Genomic DNA, 16,587 nt, shown 5'->3' with positions numbered 1-16,587 from the left:
ACTGGTTTGAAACTCCCTCTGGATTAGTGGAGACACACCATTCTGGGCTCCACTAAACACAGCTGAGCCCTCTCCAGGCCTAGCTTCTGGTCGCGATAACACTGATGCAGCAATTGGTCTGTATGCAACCCTGGATCCAGTTCGGATCAGAGCCGGGGTGCAGGCGAGCTTGGCGCAGGCGAACATCTTAAACTCTTCGGGGAGGCGCGGCTGGAGGACTTGGGTGACAGGTGGCGTGGGCTCCTCTCCCGCTTCCTCCCTTCTACACGGCGGCAGTGGCGGCAGAGGTCGAAGTGGTACTAAAAATTTTTTATTTTTTTTTTATTTTATCATATCGTCAAAGATGCAGCAAACAAGATGGGCCACTTAGGGCAGAGTTCCAAAAAAGTAAAATTGCTGGCTTGAAGAGCAAACCAGTTTGAAGATTTTGCCAAATGGCTCTCCCGAGTGGTTACTCTGGGCCACCACCCGGCAGCCAGCAGTGAGAAGGAACCTGGAAAAGGGAAAAATGTATTTATATGTGTGTGTTTAAGGGAAGAGTATTAGCCAGCCTCCACAGGGGCACACAGCTTCAAGCCACCAGGACACAGGGCCTCCAACACCCTTAATCTTCTCAGTTCTTCCAAGGAATTTGGCTTCACAGCGATTGGTTGCTTTGGAGGCTTTCTTTCTCCCAAAACTTTGTAGTAGCCCTGTTGAACCACATCAGTGACAGCAGCATCTCCAACCTTGCTGCTGGCACCATTCACCCTGTTCTGCTCACTGACCAAGGTCTGTAGTTTGTCAAGGTTGACAGTTGGGCAGAAGCTCTGGTCCTCTTCGGGAGGTAATGTCTCATACCAACACCGTTCCACACCTGCCTGGCTAACCGTTGTCAAGATCAGCCTGGTGCATGTCGCTAACTGCGTGACTGACTGTGCCATGAGACCCACGGCCAGTGAATAATGGGCGGTCACTCCAGTACACCAAGGCAACGGCCAGTACCCGGGCGTGGCTCTAGCCTCGATTGCAGCGGAATTTCTGAGAAGTTGTTGATTGCTAGGCCGGGGCCCCATAAGGGAGCATCTGGTCGCCTAGTCCAACCCCAAGGCCTCTCTGGCATTTCAAAACCACCCACCGTGGATCTCATAATGATGAAACATAGACTAGCTCCTCCTGTTCCGTTTACAACCTCAGAAATCCAAGGTTTGGAGGGCCACCCGGCTGATAGTCCCCGTTCCCTCCCCTCCCCAGCCCCTCTCCAGTTTGCCCTGAATGTTTATCTCTTCCTCTCCTCCCAGGTGCCTATAGATAACAACATTCCTGAGAGGACCGGGCCGGTGAACCGGGTCCCCACAGACACCAAGGAGCTTGAGGACAATGAGGTCATCCCAAAGAGGATCTCCCCCTTCGATGGGGATGAAGACGTGTCCAACAGGGTGTCCATGTCCAGCACTGGTCAGGGCAGGGGCATCTTTGAGAGGACAGATGTTTTAGCAGGTAAGGTCCTGTGCCTCTTCCTTAAAAGGCACGAGGGCGGTGGGGGCTGGGGATTCTGAGCGGGGTGAATCCTAGCCCTTGACTCCTCTTTGCTCCTTGATTCGCGTGCAGCTCTCTTGGGCTGCTGGCCTGGGCTATTGCAGGACTTCACCCTTAAGGGCTAGCTCTGGCTGTGTTTGACGCGCTGGGCATTGCAAACGGTTAGTGCTCTACTAAAAAGATTAGTGGTTCAAACTGTGCAGAGGCACCTTAAAAGACACCTGGTGACCTGCTTTGAAAACTTGATGGAGCGATTCAACCCCAGAGTTTGCCAACAAGGACGGGCTGGGTGCAGCCTGGCAGAGGAGGAGGGCCAATAACTGCATCTCAGAGGCTTCCAGAGACACGCGGCTGAGGTCATTCACCTGCCTTAAGTTTTCCTGGCTATTTTTCAAAGCACTTACATAGCCTGGGTTTGGCATCCAGGAGTTTGGTCAAATTTTATCAACTTTGAAAGTATGGAGAGTCGTTAAGACTGACAGCTTCCCCTGGCACGCTGTTAAGCAGTCGCCAGCCTTGCTACCTTGGCTGAGAACCTTTTGAACTCAGGGGGCCTCTGTTTATTCAACTGTAAAATGGGTACAAGTGATACTTCCCTGGGTTGTTGTCATGATGCCCTGAGAAACATAGTGTCTCAAAGGACTTTGCAAACCAGAAAGGCTGTTCTGATTTGTTAGTATCTGTCATTTAATCCTTGTTGACCTCTGAGGGAGGTGAGGCTCAGATTATCTTCATGTGACAGATTGAGAAATTGCAGTGTAAAGAGATGGCTCAGCCAGTGAGCTCTGGAGGGGAAAACTGGGGCCTGGAGCTGGGGTGGTCTCCGAGGCTGGCTGTTGTCAACGGGAGCGTCCTTTTTGACCAGGTTTTCAGGCAGCCCTGCTGCTGGTCCGTCAGGATCAGCCTGCCCTGTGAGTGTGTGTCCCAGACCTTGGGAACCAGCTGCTCAGAGGAGCTTCTGAGAGGTGTGGGGTGAGAGCTCGCTGGCTGACCTCCAGACAAGATCTTGTCTGTCTCCCAGGTGACTCTTGGTAGCTCAGTCTCCTGGGGCCTGAGCAGATGTTCCTTGTAGCTTTTCTTCGCTAACTTTGTGCAATTGGAGCAGGGCGGCACTAGCGAGACACTTAGAGACCATCTAGGCTTATGTCCTGGTGGTCATCCAAATGATTAAGAACTCAGTTGCTGACAGAAAGATTGACAGTCCAAGTAGACTTGACACTCGCGCTTGCTTCTGTGAGGGTTACTGCCAAGAAAACACATGGACAGTTCCACTCCAGCACAAGGGGTCACTAATAAGCCGCTAATAAGGCTCGTAGATTTCAAACCGACAAGTTTTTCAGGGGTAAAGCCTGCCCCGTCTTTTCTTTTTCAAAGAAAACCCCAGAGAATTTTGTTTTCAGCTGGCTGATTTCGGATTTGCATGGGGGTTTGCGTGGAGTTTCTGCTGTTTTCAAAGAAAAATTGAAAAACCATTCTTCTAGTCTGAGCCACTTTCTTCAACACGGGGCGAGGCGGGGGGGACCCAGAGAAAGCAAACCACTTCCTGTAGGCAGTGTGGCAAGAGGCAGAGCTGAAGCCAGGTTATCCCCCTTGAGTCTTCCCAGCCAAGAGGTGGGGAACCAGGAGATGGTCAGAGGTCAGGTGTGGAGCTGGGAGTTGCCAGGGACTTAACCTGCCCTAATGCCACGTGATGCCTGAACACAAGCACCTTATCAGGCAGGTCTGCTTATCTGTGTACTTACAGATAAGGAAGCTGAATAAATAACTTGTCCATGGTCACAAAGCCAGCACGTGGTTTACCTGGCATCTGAACCTAGGTCACTTGTTGTCTTTTTTACTTTGACTCCTATAACGATCCAAGCATAGACTGAGGGCTGATGGAGAGTTGGGGGGGGAGGGTTCACAGGAAGGGAAGGTGATGGAAGCAGGAGTGGAGGTGCTGCCCGATATTCCCCCTGCTTTTACCGGTGACTCTTGGGGGCCCCTTTATTGCTACCGTGTGGCTCTGCTTGAAGGGAGCTTTCCTGGGCTCCTGGGCTGATCTACCCCCATTCTGTCTATGGATTTGGAGCATGTGTGGGGATGGAAAAAAATAATCTTCTTAGCCTGAGTCAGACTGAATTAGGGGACAACCTGCCACTGAAAGAATCCTGTGATCCCTGCCCCCCAATCCCCAACACTCAGAAATGAGCCTTTCAGGGGGCCGCCTCGGCTGTGGAGAGAGAAAAGACCTCGTGCTGAAAGACAAGGGGGGCCCTTCATTGGACCGTGTGCCCGAGCCCCAGCGGTGTCATTTATTAAGCGTTGTGGTTGTTGGGTGGTATCGTGCTGGTCCCAGCTCACAGCTTCCTGGGTAATAGAGGAGAACTGGCTGGCAGAGCTTTCTAGACTGTAATCTTTGTAATCTTTATGGGAGCAGCTTGCCAGGCCTCTTCTACAGAGCTGCGTCTAACCTCTGACCTTGAGATTAGCAATGGAGTACTGAACTCCAGCACCTCAGAACTCTTCCCAGGGTGCTGGGGACTCAGAGGCGAGCCAGTGACGTTTGCAGGGAGCACGTGCTGAGCAGTGGGCACCGGACCAAGCATTTGAAGTGCCCTAGCTGATTTCATCCCTCTGACAAACCCCGAGGTAGGGATATTAGAACTCCTCATTTGGCAACAAGAAAGCAGAAGGAGCTTGCCCAAGATCACATGGCCAGCGAAAGAGGGGAGGGGAGGGCTAGGACTAACCGCGGAGACATATCCTACGTGGGCATGCTGCATTACTGTATCATTACTTTATCTAGAGGAGCCTGCATGGCCTGTTGGGTAAGGGGTTGCATTGTCAGCTCAAAGGCAAGCAGTTCAAATCCTCGAGCTGCTCCAAGGATGAAAGATGGCCAGTCTTCTCCTGTGCAATTTACAGCCTCTGAAAACCCACTGGAGGGTCAGTGATGAGTCAATCCAACTCATGACATGTAATGACAAACGGCAACAAATAACCATGACAACAAAGCTCCCAGTGGCCCATCATGTATATCAGAGCAGAATGGTCGCACCTCTTTTAATCTTAACTACTTGACTTCTTCCACTTATACTAATAGCCAGTCAGTTCCACCCAACTCCCACCTCAGAGGGTTTCCAGCAGCTACTTTTTGCAGAAGTGCATTGCTGGTTTCTTTCACAGTACCATTAGGTGGACACGAACTGCCAGCCTCTCACAGCACCCAGGGGCTTTAAGTATGTGTGTGACCACCCAGGGACTCCATCCCTGGCATATCCGCTGTCGTCCAGTTTGATCTGGCTCCTCGCTGCTTTCCAGAGGTTTCTAAGGGAGCTCTGGTGGCCTAGTAGCAAGAAACTAGCACTGCAGTTCCGAAGGCATGCGGTTCAAATCCACCAGCTGCTTCGTGCAAGAAAGATGGGCAGTCTCCTCCTGAGTGATTAACCGCCTCTGAAAAGTTGCCGGAGGGTCAGCTGTGGGTCGGTTCCAACTCTGTGGTACACAACAAGAAGTCTTTACCCATCTTTGGACGAGGGCAGAAAGGTTAAAGTAGTGCTTTCTCTGCGCCGGCCATGTGATCACAACGTGATTTAACCTCTCTGCGCCTGATAGTTCCTCTTCATGTAAACAAGGTCATGAGGCTCAAATGAAGCAGAACATTGACTGCCTCATGCAGGTGGTGATGGTGAGAGGGTAGCTTTGGAGGGTTGAAGGTAGAGATTGGGGTGTCCTGGTTCTTTAGTGTTGCTGAAGCAGAAAGGCCCTTATGGCTCTAACATAACGTATTTTGCACAGTTTAGGAAGCTGGGAGTTTGAATTTGGGAGACCAGCTCTGTTGTTGTTAAGTGCTGTCAAGTTGCTTATGACTCATAGTGACCCTATGTACAACAGCCCTAAACTCCGCTCTGTCCTGTGCCAATCGCACTGTCTCTGATACATCCATCCCCCAGTCACTGAATCAATCCACCTCACAGAGGGTCTTCCCCTCCTGTGCTGTCCCTGCACCCTCCCAAGCATGATGTCCCTCTCCAAGGACTGGTCCCTCCTTACAACATGTCCACAGTATGTCAGACGAAGCCCCAGAATCCTTGCTTTCAAGGAGTTGCCTGGTTTAACCCTCTCCAGGATGAATCTGTTTGTTTTCTTAGCAGTCGATGGTATATTCAATACTCTTCTCCAGCACCACATCTCAAAGGCGTCGGTTCTCCTTCTATCCTCCCTAGTCATTGTCCAACTCTCTGATGCATAACAAGTGATTGCAAAGGCCATGGCCTGTATCAGGCGCACTTTAGTCTCCAGAGAAACACAATTGCTCTTCAGAACTTTGGAGAGGTCCCTAACAGCAGACTTTCCCATCGTAATATGTCTTTTAATTTCCTGGATGCTGTTGCCAAGAGTGTTGACCAGCTCTAGGAAAGGGTTTTACTCAGCTCTTTGATGTCTCAGTAAAGATTCACACCCCCTCCACTGATACTGGGGAGCTCTGGTGGCCTAGTAATAAGGAGCTGTGCTGCCAACACTAAGTCACAATTTGAATCCACCGACTGCTCTTCAGGGGGAAAGATGGACAGTTTCCTCCTGTGCTGTTTGCAGCCTCTGAAACCCACAGGAGGGTCTGCTAGGAGTTGATTCCAACTCAAAGACACATAACAGCAACAACACTAATATGTAACAGGTGCTCTGGTGACCTAGTGGGTAAGGAGCTGTACTGCACCTATAAATAAGGTGTATTTTGGTTGTTTGGGTTTGTTTGTTTCTTGGGGTTTTTTTTAAACACTGATAGTTTCTTAACATAAATTGTTGCAGAGTTGGAACCAACTCAGAACTGACCCTCCAGCCAATTTCCAAGGCTGTAAAACAATCGAGAGGAGATGCCTATCTTTCTCTCCCTCTCTTTATCTATCTCGCTGTCTCTCTTTCTCACTCTCTCTCTGAGATTTGGAACAACCAGGGACCTGTGGCTTCTGGGTTTGCAGCGTAACACTATGGATTGTACCACTTGGGCTCCCTGACATGACAGAGCAAGCCTTATTTCCAATCGGGATTACAACCACAAGCACAGGGGTTAGGGATTACAGCATATGGGGTTTTTGGGGGATGAGGGGGTGACATTCAGTCCCTAATAGGGAACACCCAGGGTCTGGCGGGGCCTCTCTCACTCCTGTGCCTTGTGTCTTCCTCTGCAGCTCTGATTGTGGGTGGCGTAGTCTGCATTCTCTTCGCCACCTTCCTCATCCTGCTGCTGGTATACCGCATGAAGAAGAAAGACGAAGGCAGCTACGACCTGGGCAAGAAGCCCATCTACAAGAAAGCCCCCACCAACGAGTTCTACGCGTGAAGCGCCCCCTGGGCTTGGACTGTGGGGGGCGGGGAGCCAAAGGACTGGGAAGGGTGAACCCTTGGGTAAAGGGAGGGAAGCCGAATACTGACCCATCAGTGTCTCCAGGTCCGATCCTATTTTTAATGTTTAGAGGGTGAGGCCTCATCTTTCGCGGTGCCTGGCTCATCTCGAGTTCCTGGGCCTTCAATGCCCCGGCAGAAAAATGGGATTGAACTTCATCTATCTGAAGGCAGCCTGAGGATTGCAGCATTTCTTACCCTTCCAATTTAGAGCCTAGGACCTCAAACCAACTTAGAAGCCCGCCTGAATCCTTCATTCCCCATCCAGAACCTTCAGAAGCCAGGGACCCTGGGTGACTGTGGCTTCTGATTGGAGACCTATCCCCAGGGGTTTCCTCTCTCCCTTTAACTGTCTCTTTTCAAGGAATTGGGAGAAGGAACTAGAACCCTGTGGTGTGTCTGTGGGGACATGTGCTCATGCTGCAGGATTCTCTGTGGTTCTCTGCTAACTTGAGCTGTTGGGGATCTTTCAAGTGACTTTTGGAAACCAGCCTTTTTTTTTTTAAATGGGAGAACGAGGGACGAGAGAAGAAAGTTTATGCTGAAATGACTTGTAGAGTATTTGTAAACCTATTTTTAGTAGCCTGCCTTTGTTTATTTTTTAACGGTTCATTCCTTCAAGCAGAGCGTCTCTCTGCCTGGACAAGGAGCGTGCTAAGTCTATATTTAATGGGGGTTCTTTTTGTTGTTGTTGCTTGTTTCTTGAAAATGAGAGAAGAGCCGGAGATAATGATTTTTATTAATATTTTTTTTATTATTATTTATAGCTTCAGACAGGGCCTCTCTTTTCGTTCTCCCCACCTATTTTTTCTTTCTTTCTTTCTTTTTTTTTACTTCACTTTCTCCTACCTACAGCCATGGCCCTTTCTGAGGCTGCTTCCTTTACGAAGTAGCTTTTGCTAAAACATACTTTTTATTTTTTAGCGGGTCCCAAAGGATAGTGGGATACGTGTGTCTCTTTTCTTGTAATATATTCTTTCTCCTGGGTTCTAGACAAATAGATGAATATATTTTTTCAGGAAATAGTTGATCATGCTGTTTGAAGCGGGCCTCGTTGGTTGTGTGAGAAGCTTCTCTGTGACTGGGTGTGTGTTTACCTGTTATTCCTACCCCATTCCTGGTGCCTTTTGTTGTTGGGGTTTTTTTTTTTATGAGCTGTAACAGTCAAGGATGCCCCTACCCTCTGTTTTCCACCTTGGGCCCAGCTGGTGTTCCTTGGTTTGCTTTCTTCCATCTCCTGACTGCACTGTTCAACCACACACCATGTGGGATTATTTACATTTCAACCAGCTAAGATTCATTCCTTGCCCACACTGGCTGTATTTGACATGCTAGGTCGTCACGAGGTCCGCCATACTGGGTGGGCGGTTGGGACACTTGCATCTGTCGGGGCTGTGCTGCTTTGAGGACTTAGCTGGTGTAAAGGGATGACCCTTATCTGCCTGGACAAGGATAGAGGGCATGGAGTGGGGGAGGATCCGGGCTGGTTAGCCTCACCTGGAGCCTGTCACCTAGGATCCTCATTCTGGAATGGAGAGGCTGGGTGGCCTAGACTGGGCAACCCATGTTTCCTTGACCCCATTGGCTGGGGTTGGGGAACCACTCTCCCCCTTTCTCTACCCAGTGTCCACTTATGAGTTCCTTCACCACTCCACTCCAGGGTCCCAGCTGGCTGGGTCCTTGTCCACACACACACACACACACACACACACACACACGTCCCCACGCCCTGTCCTCAGGCTATGTTGGGAGCAAGCACCTTTTCTGTAGCCACTGCTCAATGCTGTCTGTTACTGATTTTTTGATAAAAAGACAATAAAACCTGGTACTTTCTAGATTGTCTGCCTATCATTTTTTTCCATCTTTGTTTTGTTGGAAATTCAGCAGTATCAACATGTCCAAGTCAGTGATGCTGATTATATTCTCCAAGTTGTATAATTATTCTCACCTTCCTTTTTATAATTGTTCCTCTGACGGCCTAGGGAGCATTGGTGGTTCAGTGGTAAAGAGCTGTGCTGCTCACCCAGAGGTACATGGTTCGGATCACCAGCTCTTCAGAGAAAGAGGCAGTCTCCTATGCAATTTACTGCCTCTGAAAATCTGCTGGAGGGTCCGCTGCATGGTACTTAACAACTGGTGGGGTTGTCTAGAGAGAGCTGCACCGCTAACCTGTAAACTGCATCTCTGGCTCTTCAAATCCACCCGCAGAGCTTTTCAAGAAAGGCTGTTCTCCTGTGTCATTTACAACCTTGGACATTCCACAGGAAATTCAGCTATGAGTTAGCTGGTTCAGACTTGAAGCCAATGGGTTTGAATTTTTGATATTTTACTAACCAAAGCTCACGGTCCCCACCCCATAAAGCTTCCTGAGTTGCTGTTGTCAGTTTGATCCCGTGTAGACAGTTCCTAAAGAGGGCCCATTCACTGTTCAAGGCAGGCAACCTTTACTAATTAAACACCTGTTGTTTTTCAAAGTCATCAAATTCAGATACTCTGCCCCTTGATCTTAGAACAGCATGAGAGAATTCCTCCAAGTCACAGACACTGGGCATAGAGATCTAAGCTAAACCAGGAGAGGATTCAGGAAAAGTCTGAACACACAAGCTAGTGGCCTGGGGCTGGGGCTGGGGCTGGGGCTGGTGTATTGCCTGTCTCACCCTGTGTTCTGTTTAGCTTGCACTGTGTTTAAGAAAACAAACACAAAGATCTTTGAATGAGTTGCCAACTATGAAAATCAGGACATTTCAAAGAATCCTGGCTTGGCTTCCTTCAGTGGTGGGGGCAGAATAAAGGCTTGGCAGCGCTTGGCTTCCATTGTAAGGTGCTGAAGGCTGCATGGCAACAATAAAAAAGGGCACACCTGTTGCCATCAAGTCAGCTCCAGCCCTTGCTGACGCCACATGCGACAGTAGAATTGCCCTGTGACGTTTTCTCGGCTGCACATTTTATGGAAGCACATCACCAGGCCTTGCTTCTGCAGAGCCTCTGGGTGGCGTGCAAATGATGTGGACCATCTCATGACCATGGTAACAGATGCTGCTCCTTTTGAGACCATACAACAGAATGACGCGCAGGCTTCATTTTGCACCTGCCTCACTGTTATAATCACTGTGTCAGTCCATCTCTTTGAGGGGCTTTCTCTTACTGTCTACCAAGCATGTTGACTTTCTCCAGGAACTGGTCCCTTCTCATAACATATGCAAAGTATCTCCATCTTAACAGTCTAGAATGAGAGGTGCGTAGCCAAGTGGACTGGAGGTGAGGGGAGGAAAACGTACAACAGTAAATGAATGGGAATCCAAGTTTTCGATAAACTTTTGTTAAAATCAATAAAAATTTATATTAAAAATAAATTACATACACACACATAACATACAGAGAACTGAGCAAGGGAACACTGGATGGTTCAAAATTGGGAAGGGATGTGTCCTATCTCCATACCTTTTCAATCTATATGCAGAACAGATTACCTGGGAGGCTGGACTCTTATGAGGAGAAATGTAGCATCAGGATAGGAGGAAGACTCATCAACAATATTTGTTAATGCAGATGACACAATCCAGATTGCTGAAACAGGAGGACATGAAGCACTTGCTACAGAAGGTTAAGGACTGCACCCTTCAATATGGAGTGAAGCTCAATGTCAAGAAAACAAAGATTCTCACCACATCGTGATGGATGGTGACAAGATTGAGATTGTAAACAGCTTTAGTTTGCTTGGCTCCACAATCAACACTCTTGGCACCAGCAGCTAGGAAATTAAAAGAAGTATTGCATTGGAAAAGTCTGCTGTCAGAGACCTCTCCAAGGTACTGAAGAGCAATGATGTCAGTCTGGAGACTAAGGTGCGCCTGCTACAGGCCATGGTCTTTGCAATCACTTGCTATGCATCAGAGAGCTGGCCAATGACTAGGGATGATACAAGGAGAATTGGTGCCTTTTTAGCTGTGGTTTTGGGGAAGACTGTTGAATATACCATGGACTTCTAAGAGAACAAACAAGTTTGTCCTGGAGAGGGTTAAGCCAGGCTGCTTCTTGGAGTCTAGGATTCTGAAGCTTTGTCTGACATACTCTGGACATGTTGCAAGAAGGAGAGGGACAGTGCAGGAGAGGAAGACCCTCGAGATTAATTCATTCAGTGACTGGGATAAGAGGGGTAGGTGTGTCAGAGACAATAAGATTGGCACAGGATAGAACAGGGTTTAGGGCTATTATATAGGGTTCGCTATGAGTCACAGGCGACTCAACAGCACAGCACATACAACTAACTCTCTCTCTCTCTCTCCATATATATATATATGAAAGTATTTCCATCTTTTTAAATTACTTTTTAATTGATATTTTAACGAAAGTATACATTCATTCATTGTTGCACATCCATCTTCACTTCGGAGGAGCATGCTGGCCTCACTTCCATGATAAGATCTGCTTGTTCTGGCTGTCCATGGTATATTCAGTATTCTCCACCAACACTGTCATTCAAAGGCCTCAGTTCTTAACTTATTCATTGTTATTCTTTTGCATCCATATGAAGCAAATGAAAATACCATAGCCTGAGTCCGACCTACTCCTAGTAGTCAGAAGTGCCAGCTTTGTCTTTGAATTAAAAGGTCTTTTGCATCAGATCTACCCAGTGCAATAACATCTGATTTCTAGACAACCAGGGGACTCTGGTGGACTAGTGGCAGGAAACTGTGCTGCAATCCCAAAGGTGCACAGTTCGAATCCACCAACTGCTTCGTGGGAGAAGGATAGGCAAACTCCAGTGCTATTTTATTGCCTCTGAAAACCTGCTGGAGGGTCTGTTATGGGTTGTTTCTGACTCGAGGACACACAGCAACAAAGCTACACAGGTTCCAAGTGGCAGAGGAGACTTTGAACTCAGGCAGACAGACTGGAGTCTGATCATAACTCAGCCACACAGTCCCCTCTGAAATGGCAAATCTGAACTCAGATCCCTCCTGAGGTCGCTGCTGCACGTTGGCTGGATGCTGGGAGCCCTGAGCCGGTTTCTGACTCTTGTAGCTCTGTCTTGGAGAAGATTATCATATCTGCTAGAGCCCTAGGATTCAGTACAACAGCTGCTAGTCACGTGGGGCTGTCCAAATTGAAATTAAAGTAGAAATATAAATTCAGTTTTTCAGTCCCACCAGCCAGGTTTCAGGTCCTCCTTAGCCAGATGTGGTTAATGGCTACTGTACTGGCCAGCATGGGCACAGAGCGTTTTCATTCTCCCAGAAATTTCTATTAGACAATGTTATGTTTGGTTAGGACCCCCGGAGGGTCGCTGGGAGTCTGAATCAATTGGATAGCAATGGTTTTTGTTGCTGTGGCAGTGGTTTTGCTCGTAATCACTGGAATAGGCACGTAGTGTTTTTACAGTAATGCCAGTTTTAGAGACAGGGCAATTGAAGCTCCCGGAGGTGCTGTAAGATGGTGCAATGGTTAAGTGCTTGCCTGCTAACTGAAGGGGTAGCAGTTCACACCCACCCAGGAGCCCTGCAGAACTGGTGATTTGTTCCCGTAAAGGTGACACCCTGGGAACTGTGTGGGGCGCCCAGGACTGTTCCTGTCACACAGGAGCACCGTGAATCGGGGTTGACTCAACAGCAGAGCTGTTACAACTTGCCTAATGGGCTTGCACATGGCAGAGATGGGAGAGATGGCACAGGCTAGGACAAGGTTCAGATTTGTTGTTTATGGGTTTCTAGGAGTCGTAGAACACATATGTCTTGGAGAAGGTGCAGCCAGAGTGCTCACTGGAGGCAGAGCCGATCAAGCTTTGTCCCTCGCACTTGGGGCATGTTGCTAGGAGACTATTTCTTGGAGAGGGACATCATGCTTGGAAAGGTGGAGGGTCGGTGAAAGAGCGGAAGACCCTCAACCAGGTGGATTGACAGTGACTGCAGCAACGAGTTTGAGTGTGTCAGAGACTGTGAGAACGGTACAGAATCGGACAGGGTTCAGATCTGTTGTTCATAGGGTCGCTTTGAATTGTACTTGACTTGACGGCACCCAACAACAGCAGCATGAGTTGCAGTTGACCCAATAGCACCTAATAACAACAACCAAGATTAAACAGTCAGCAAGTGACAGAACCAGTGGCAGAAGTGAAGCCCACGAGGGTCCCACCAGGCTGAGCAAGGAATGGGACTTCAGACCAGGGTCGGAAGGAAGCTGGAGGATAGCTTGCTGGGATGGGCCCCACTTCAGCACTCTTTAACCAGGTTGGGCTCATAAATAACTTGGTCACAAGGCTCCGCTTTCTCCAGAACTTTGCCTGTCCCTCTGGTGCCCCAACCCCAACCCTTGCTCTAGCAGGTGTTTGCCAACTTCCCCACAGAAAGCAGTTTCACACCACAGCTGCCCCACCTGCCTTTGTCCTCTGGGCCTGGGAACAGAGCCAGGCCCGACTGAGGGGGGCTGGTTTGGGGGACTGGAGTTAGCGCTGACCCTGGGCTCTCCTTGAGCAAATTGTCTCATTGGCTTTGCCCTCCTTGAATCAACTTCCTCTCTGCTGGCAGCTTCACCGTCTGCACCCTCAGCTGTTCAAGGCCTCCCCAGGGAGGTTTCTGAGAATTTTACCCACGCTGGGTTTAGAACCAGTTTCTCTTCACAGAGCAACTAGAGAGAAACAAGGGTGAGAACGAGAGAAAGAAAGCGAGAAACCGGAGGTCAGGGCTGAAAGCTCTCTCTCTCTCTCACACACACACACACACACACACACACACACACACACACACTGCTCGGGGTGGTCATGAACTGTAAAGAGTTCTGAGAGACTCAGACTCAGTGGCGGGAGCACAGGATTCAAATCCAACTTGGCTGTCAACCTGCTATAGAACCTCGCCTAGTCTTGCCACTATCTGAGTCCTAGTTTCTCCGTCTGTAAAATGAGGAGGTGAGAGCTCTGGTGACCTAATGGTTAAGAAGCAGTACTGCCAACCCAAAGGCACTCGGTTCAAATCTACCAGCTGCTCTGCAGGAGAAAGGTGGGCAGTCTCCTCCCATGCTATTTACAGCCTCTGAAAACCCACTGGAGGGTCAGCTATGGGTCGGTTCCGACTCGATGACACACTACAACAAAGTGAGGAGAATTATGAGTTAAAGCAATGGATTCTCCACCCTGGGAGCCTGCTGGAATCTCTGGGAGGACGAGTTGCAGAGACTGAGTGTCTAGACCAGGTGATAGTCTGGGTATTTTGAAGTGTTACAACTCTGTGGTGATTCTGAGCCCTTACAGGTGGGGAGAGAGGGATGGGGCATGAATGGGTAAGCGCTGGGCTGCTGCCTTAAAGGTTGGTTGGCAGTTTGCTCTCTACTTGGAAATGCGTAGGGTGTCAGGAGTCAGAATAGATTCCAGGGCAACTGGCAGATGACTCATGGAGTCAGAACCGATATATAGCTGGCCCTCTGGTGAGTTACCAGAGCCTATAAATCACACTAGAAAAGATTGCCCATCTTTCTCCTATGGAGCAGCTGGTGGCTTTGAACTGCCTGCCTTTGGAGTGTCAGCTCTTTACCACGAGGCCACCAGGGCTAACATTAACACATGCATAGGCTTTAGAGAGTTTGAATACTCCCTAGAGATATGCAAAGCTGCATTTGTAAACCTAGAGACCATTTTTTAAAAAAGTATCATCTTTAAGGACATTAACAAAAGCAGTAACTAACGGAAAATTCAATTATTGGGAAGGGAAGAGTGCCATCTGCTGGTCATACTTTGCATTTGCAATGGCAGGATATCTGTAGCTGTAATACGATGAATGTGGTTTGTTATTTATTGGTTGGTTTTTGGAAACCCGCAGAGGTGAGAGTCTTTTCTCATTTGGATCTGACAGTCTAAAGGGGATGATAGACATGGACGCAATGCTCTGTGGTCTAGGGCGGGCAGTGGCATGGTCCCAGCGAATGTAAGATAGGAGGCTGGGGCCTGGCCAGCTTTGTGGGCGTGCGATCTGGACATTGACTAGGCTCAATGCTCAGATGGACCGTACATTTGGCCTAACGCTATGCCTTTACAATTTTGAGATGCTTAATCAATTTTGGATAAGGAACACCACATTTTCATTTTATACTGGGCCCTACGTATTACACAGTCAGTAATCTGTCTGTGATTGTAGAACTCTCGCAGGTGACGTGTGATCAGGTCTAGAAGGTGAGGTTGTGGTAAGGAGAGAGGAGTAGAAGCGTATTTCATGCAGAAGATGTAAACAGATGCTCAGGTGACTGGGAGTTGGGGGGACAGCTAGATCAGGTGCTTTGAAGGAAGAAGAGGGAGGAGAAAAGAGGAGCTTTGGATTAGGTGGACTCTTGCCAAGGGCAGGCCCAGCAGCTGGAACTCAGGAGACAAGCCACAGCTGGATTTTGGGGTCACAGGCTTCCAGATGAGTGGGAACCAGCCATGCACTCCTACCTCCTTCCGTCTGACCAACAGTCTGGAGTCCTCTGAGGGAGCAGAAGAAGGCAGCAGAGTGGCTGGGCCTGGCTTCTGAGGTACAACTAGTGTTTGGGTGTCCAGGAACCTCTCCAGGGCAAGTCTGAGAGAGGCCTTGGGTCACTGGCGCTCCATGTAAAGTGCTATTAAAACCCCTCTTTGTAGGGGAGCTCTGGTGGCCTAGTGGCAAGAAGCTGCACTGCAATCCCAGAGGAACACGGTTTGAATCCACCAGATGCTCTGCCGGAGAAGGAGGCACAATATCCTCCTGTACCAGTCAGATCTGATTTGATGGTACACGCACACAAAATAATAAAAAAATAAAAAAAAAACAACAAACAAAAAACCAAAAAACCTCTTTGGCCTTTCTGTGATTGGGTCTTGTGGGAAGATCTTGACGGGACAGTGGGCAGTGCACATCCCTCTGAAGTGAGCTCTGACTTTGCTCTGTTCAAGTGATTCCCTTCATTTGTCGGTCAGAATCCATCCCTGGGGCCCTGAGACACTCTCTCTCCTCCACTTCTTGGCTTGCAGCCTGCTAATCCAAAATGACCGAACTTTGTCCTGACCGTGGGGAGTCTACAGAGTGAAAATGGGCAGACACCATTTCCTCATCTCTGGGAAATGCCAGCCTCCGCCTTCTCCTGGGGCTTTCCATGGGCCAGGGGGAGGGGTGCTACAGGAAGTGCAGGCCCAAGGGTGACAGCCCTGTCTCCATGTTTCAGGGGAGTCCCTCTCAGGCAGCTGGCCCTGGGGTCACTGCACGCAGCAGGTAAGCCAGGATGTTGCCCTTTCTTTGCTTCCCTGTAGCATGAGGCTGCGGTGGGGGTGTGATCACACCCCTGGTTCCTGTGCAGAAAAGCCTCCCCACCCCCTGCTCCTGGCTGAGGCTCAGTCCAGACTGTGTCTGAATTGTCCTGGGAAGGTTTTGTCTGATGGAATCTTGTGTGGGCTCCTGGCCTGAAGGACATCTCTGCTTGGGATGATGGAGAAGTCGCTAGGCTGACTCTCTCCCAGGGCTGACAGGGGACCCGGGGTCGGGAACAGGGCCTTAGGGAGGCTAGCTGCTTCTGGTCCCTTCTTCCTCCTCCAAACCCGAGAAAGAATTGAAAGTTCTGTTCTCTGGTCCACCAGGGGTGTGTGTGTGTGTGTGTGTGTGTGTGTGTGTGTGTGTGTGTGTACTGCTGTGTAAGATACAGGGAGTGATAGAAACAAAGGAGGGACAGTAACAGACACACAGAGAGAGA

General features: G+C 49.1%; 1 protein-coding gene across 1 annotated transcript in view; it reads left to right on the top strand.

Annotated features, from left to right (window-relative positions):
- Positions 1–6,841, top strand: part of SDC4 (syndecan 4) — a 14,334-nt gene extending 7,493 nt beyond the window's left edge. The window contains exons 5-6 of the mRNA XM_006881730.1: positions 1,281–1,479; positions 6,690–6,841. Coding sequence (XP_006881792.1) covers positions 1,281–1,479; positions 6,690–6,841 — 351 coding nt within the window. The remainder of the gene's footprint in view (positions 1–1,280; positions 1,480–6,689) is intronic.
- The last annotated feature ends 9,746 nt before the right edge of the window (positions 6,842–16,587 follow it).

The sequence above is a fragment of the Elephantulus edwardii genome, unplaced genomic scaffold (assembly GCF_000299155.1).
Source record: "Elephantulus edwardii isolate Elephantulus edwardi_28Jun2011 unplaced genomic scaffold, EleEdw1.0 scaffold00015, whole genome shotgun sequence".
NCBI lineage: Eukaryota > Metazoa > Chordata > Mammalia > Macroscelidea > Macroscelididae > Elephantulus > Elephantulus edwardii.
Note: the sequence above shows the minus strand (reverse complement) of the source record. Positions and strands in the feature narration are given on the sequence as shown.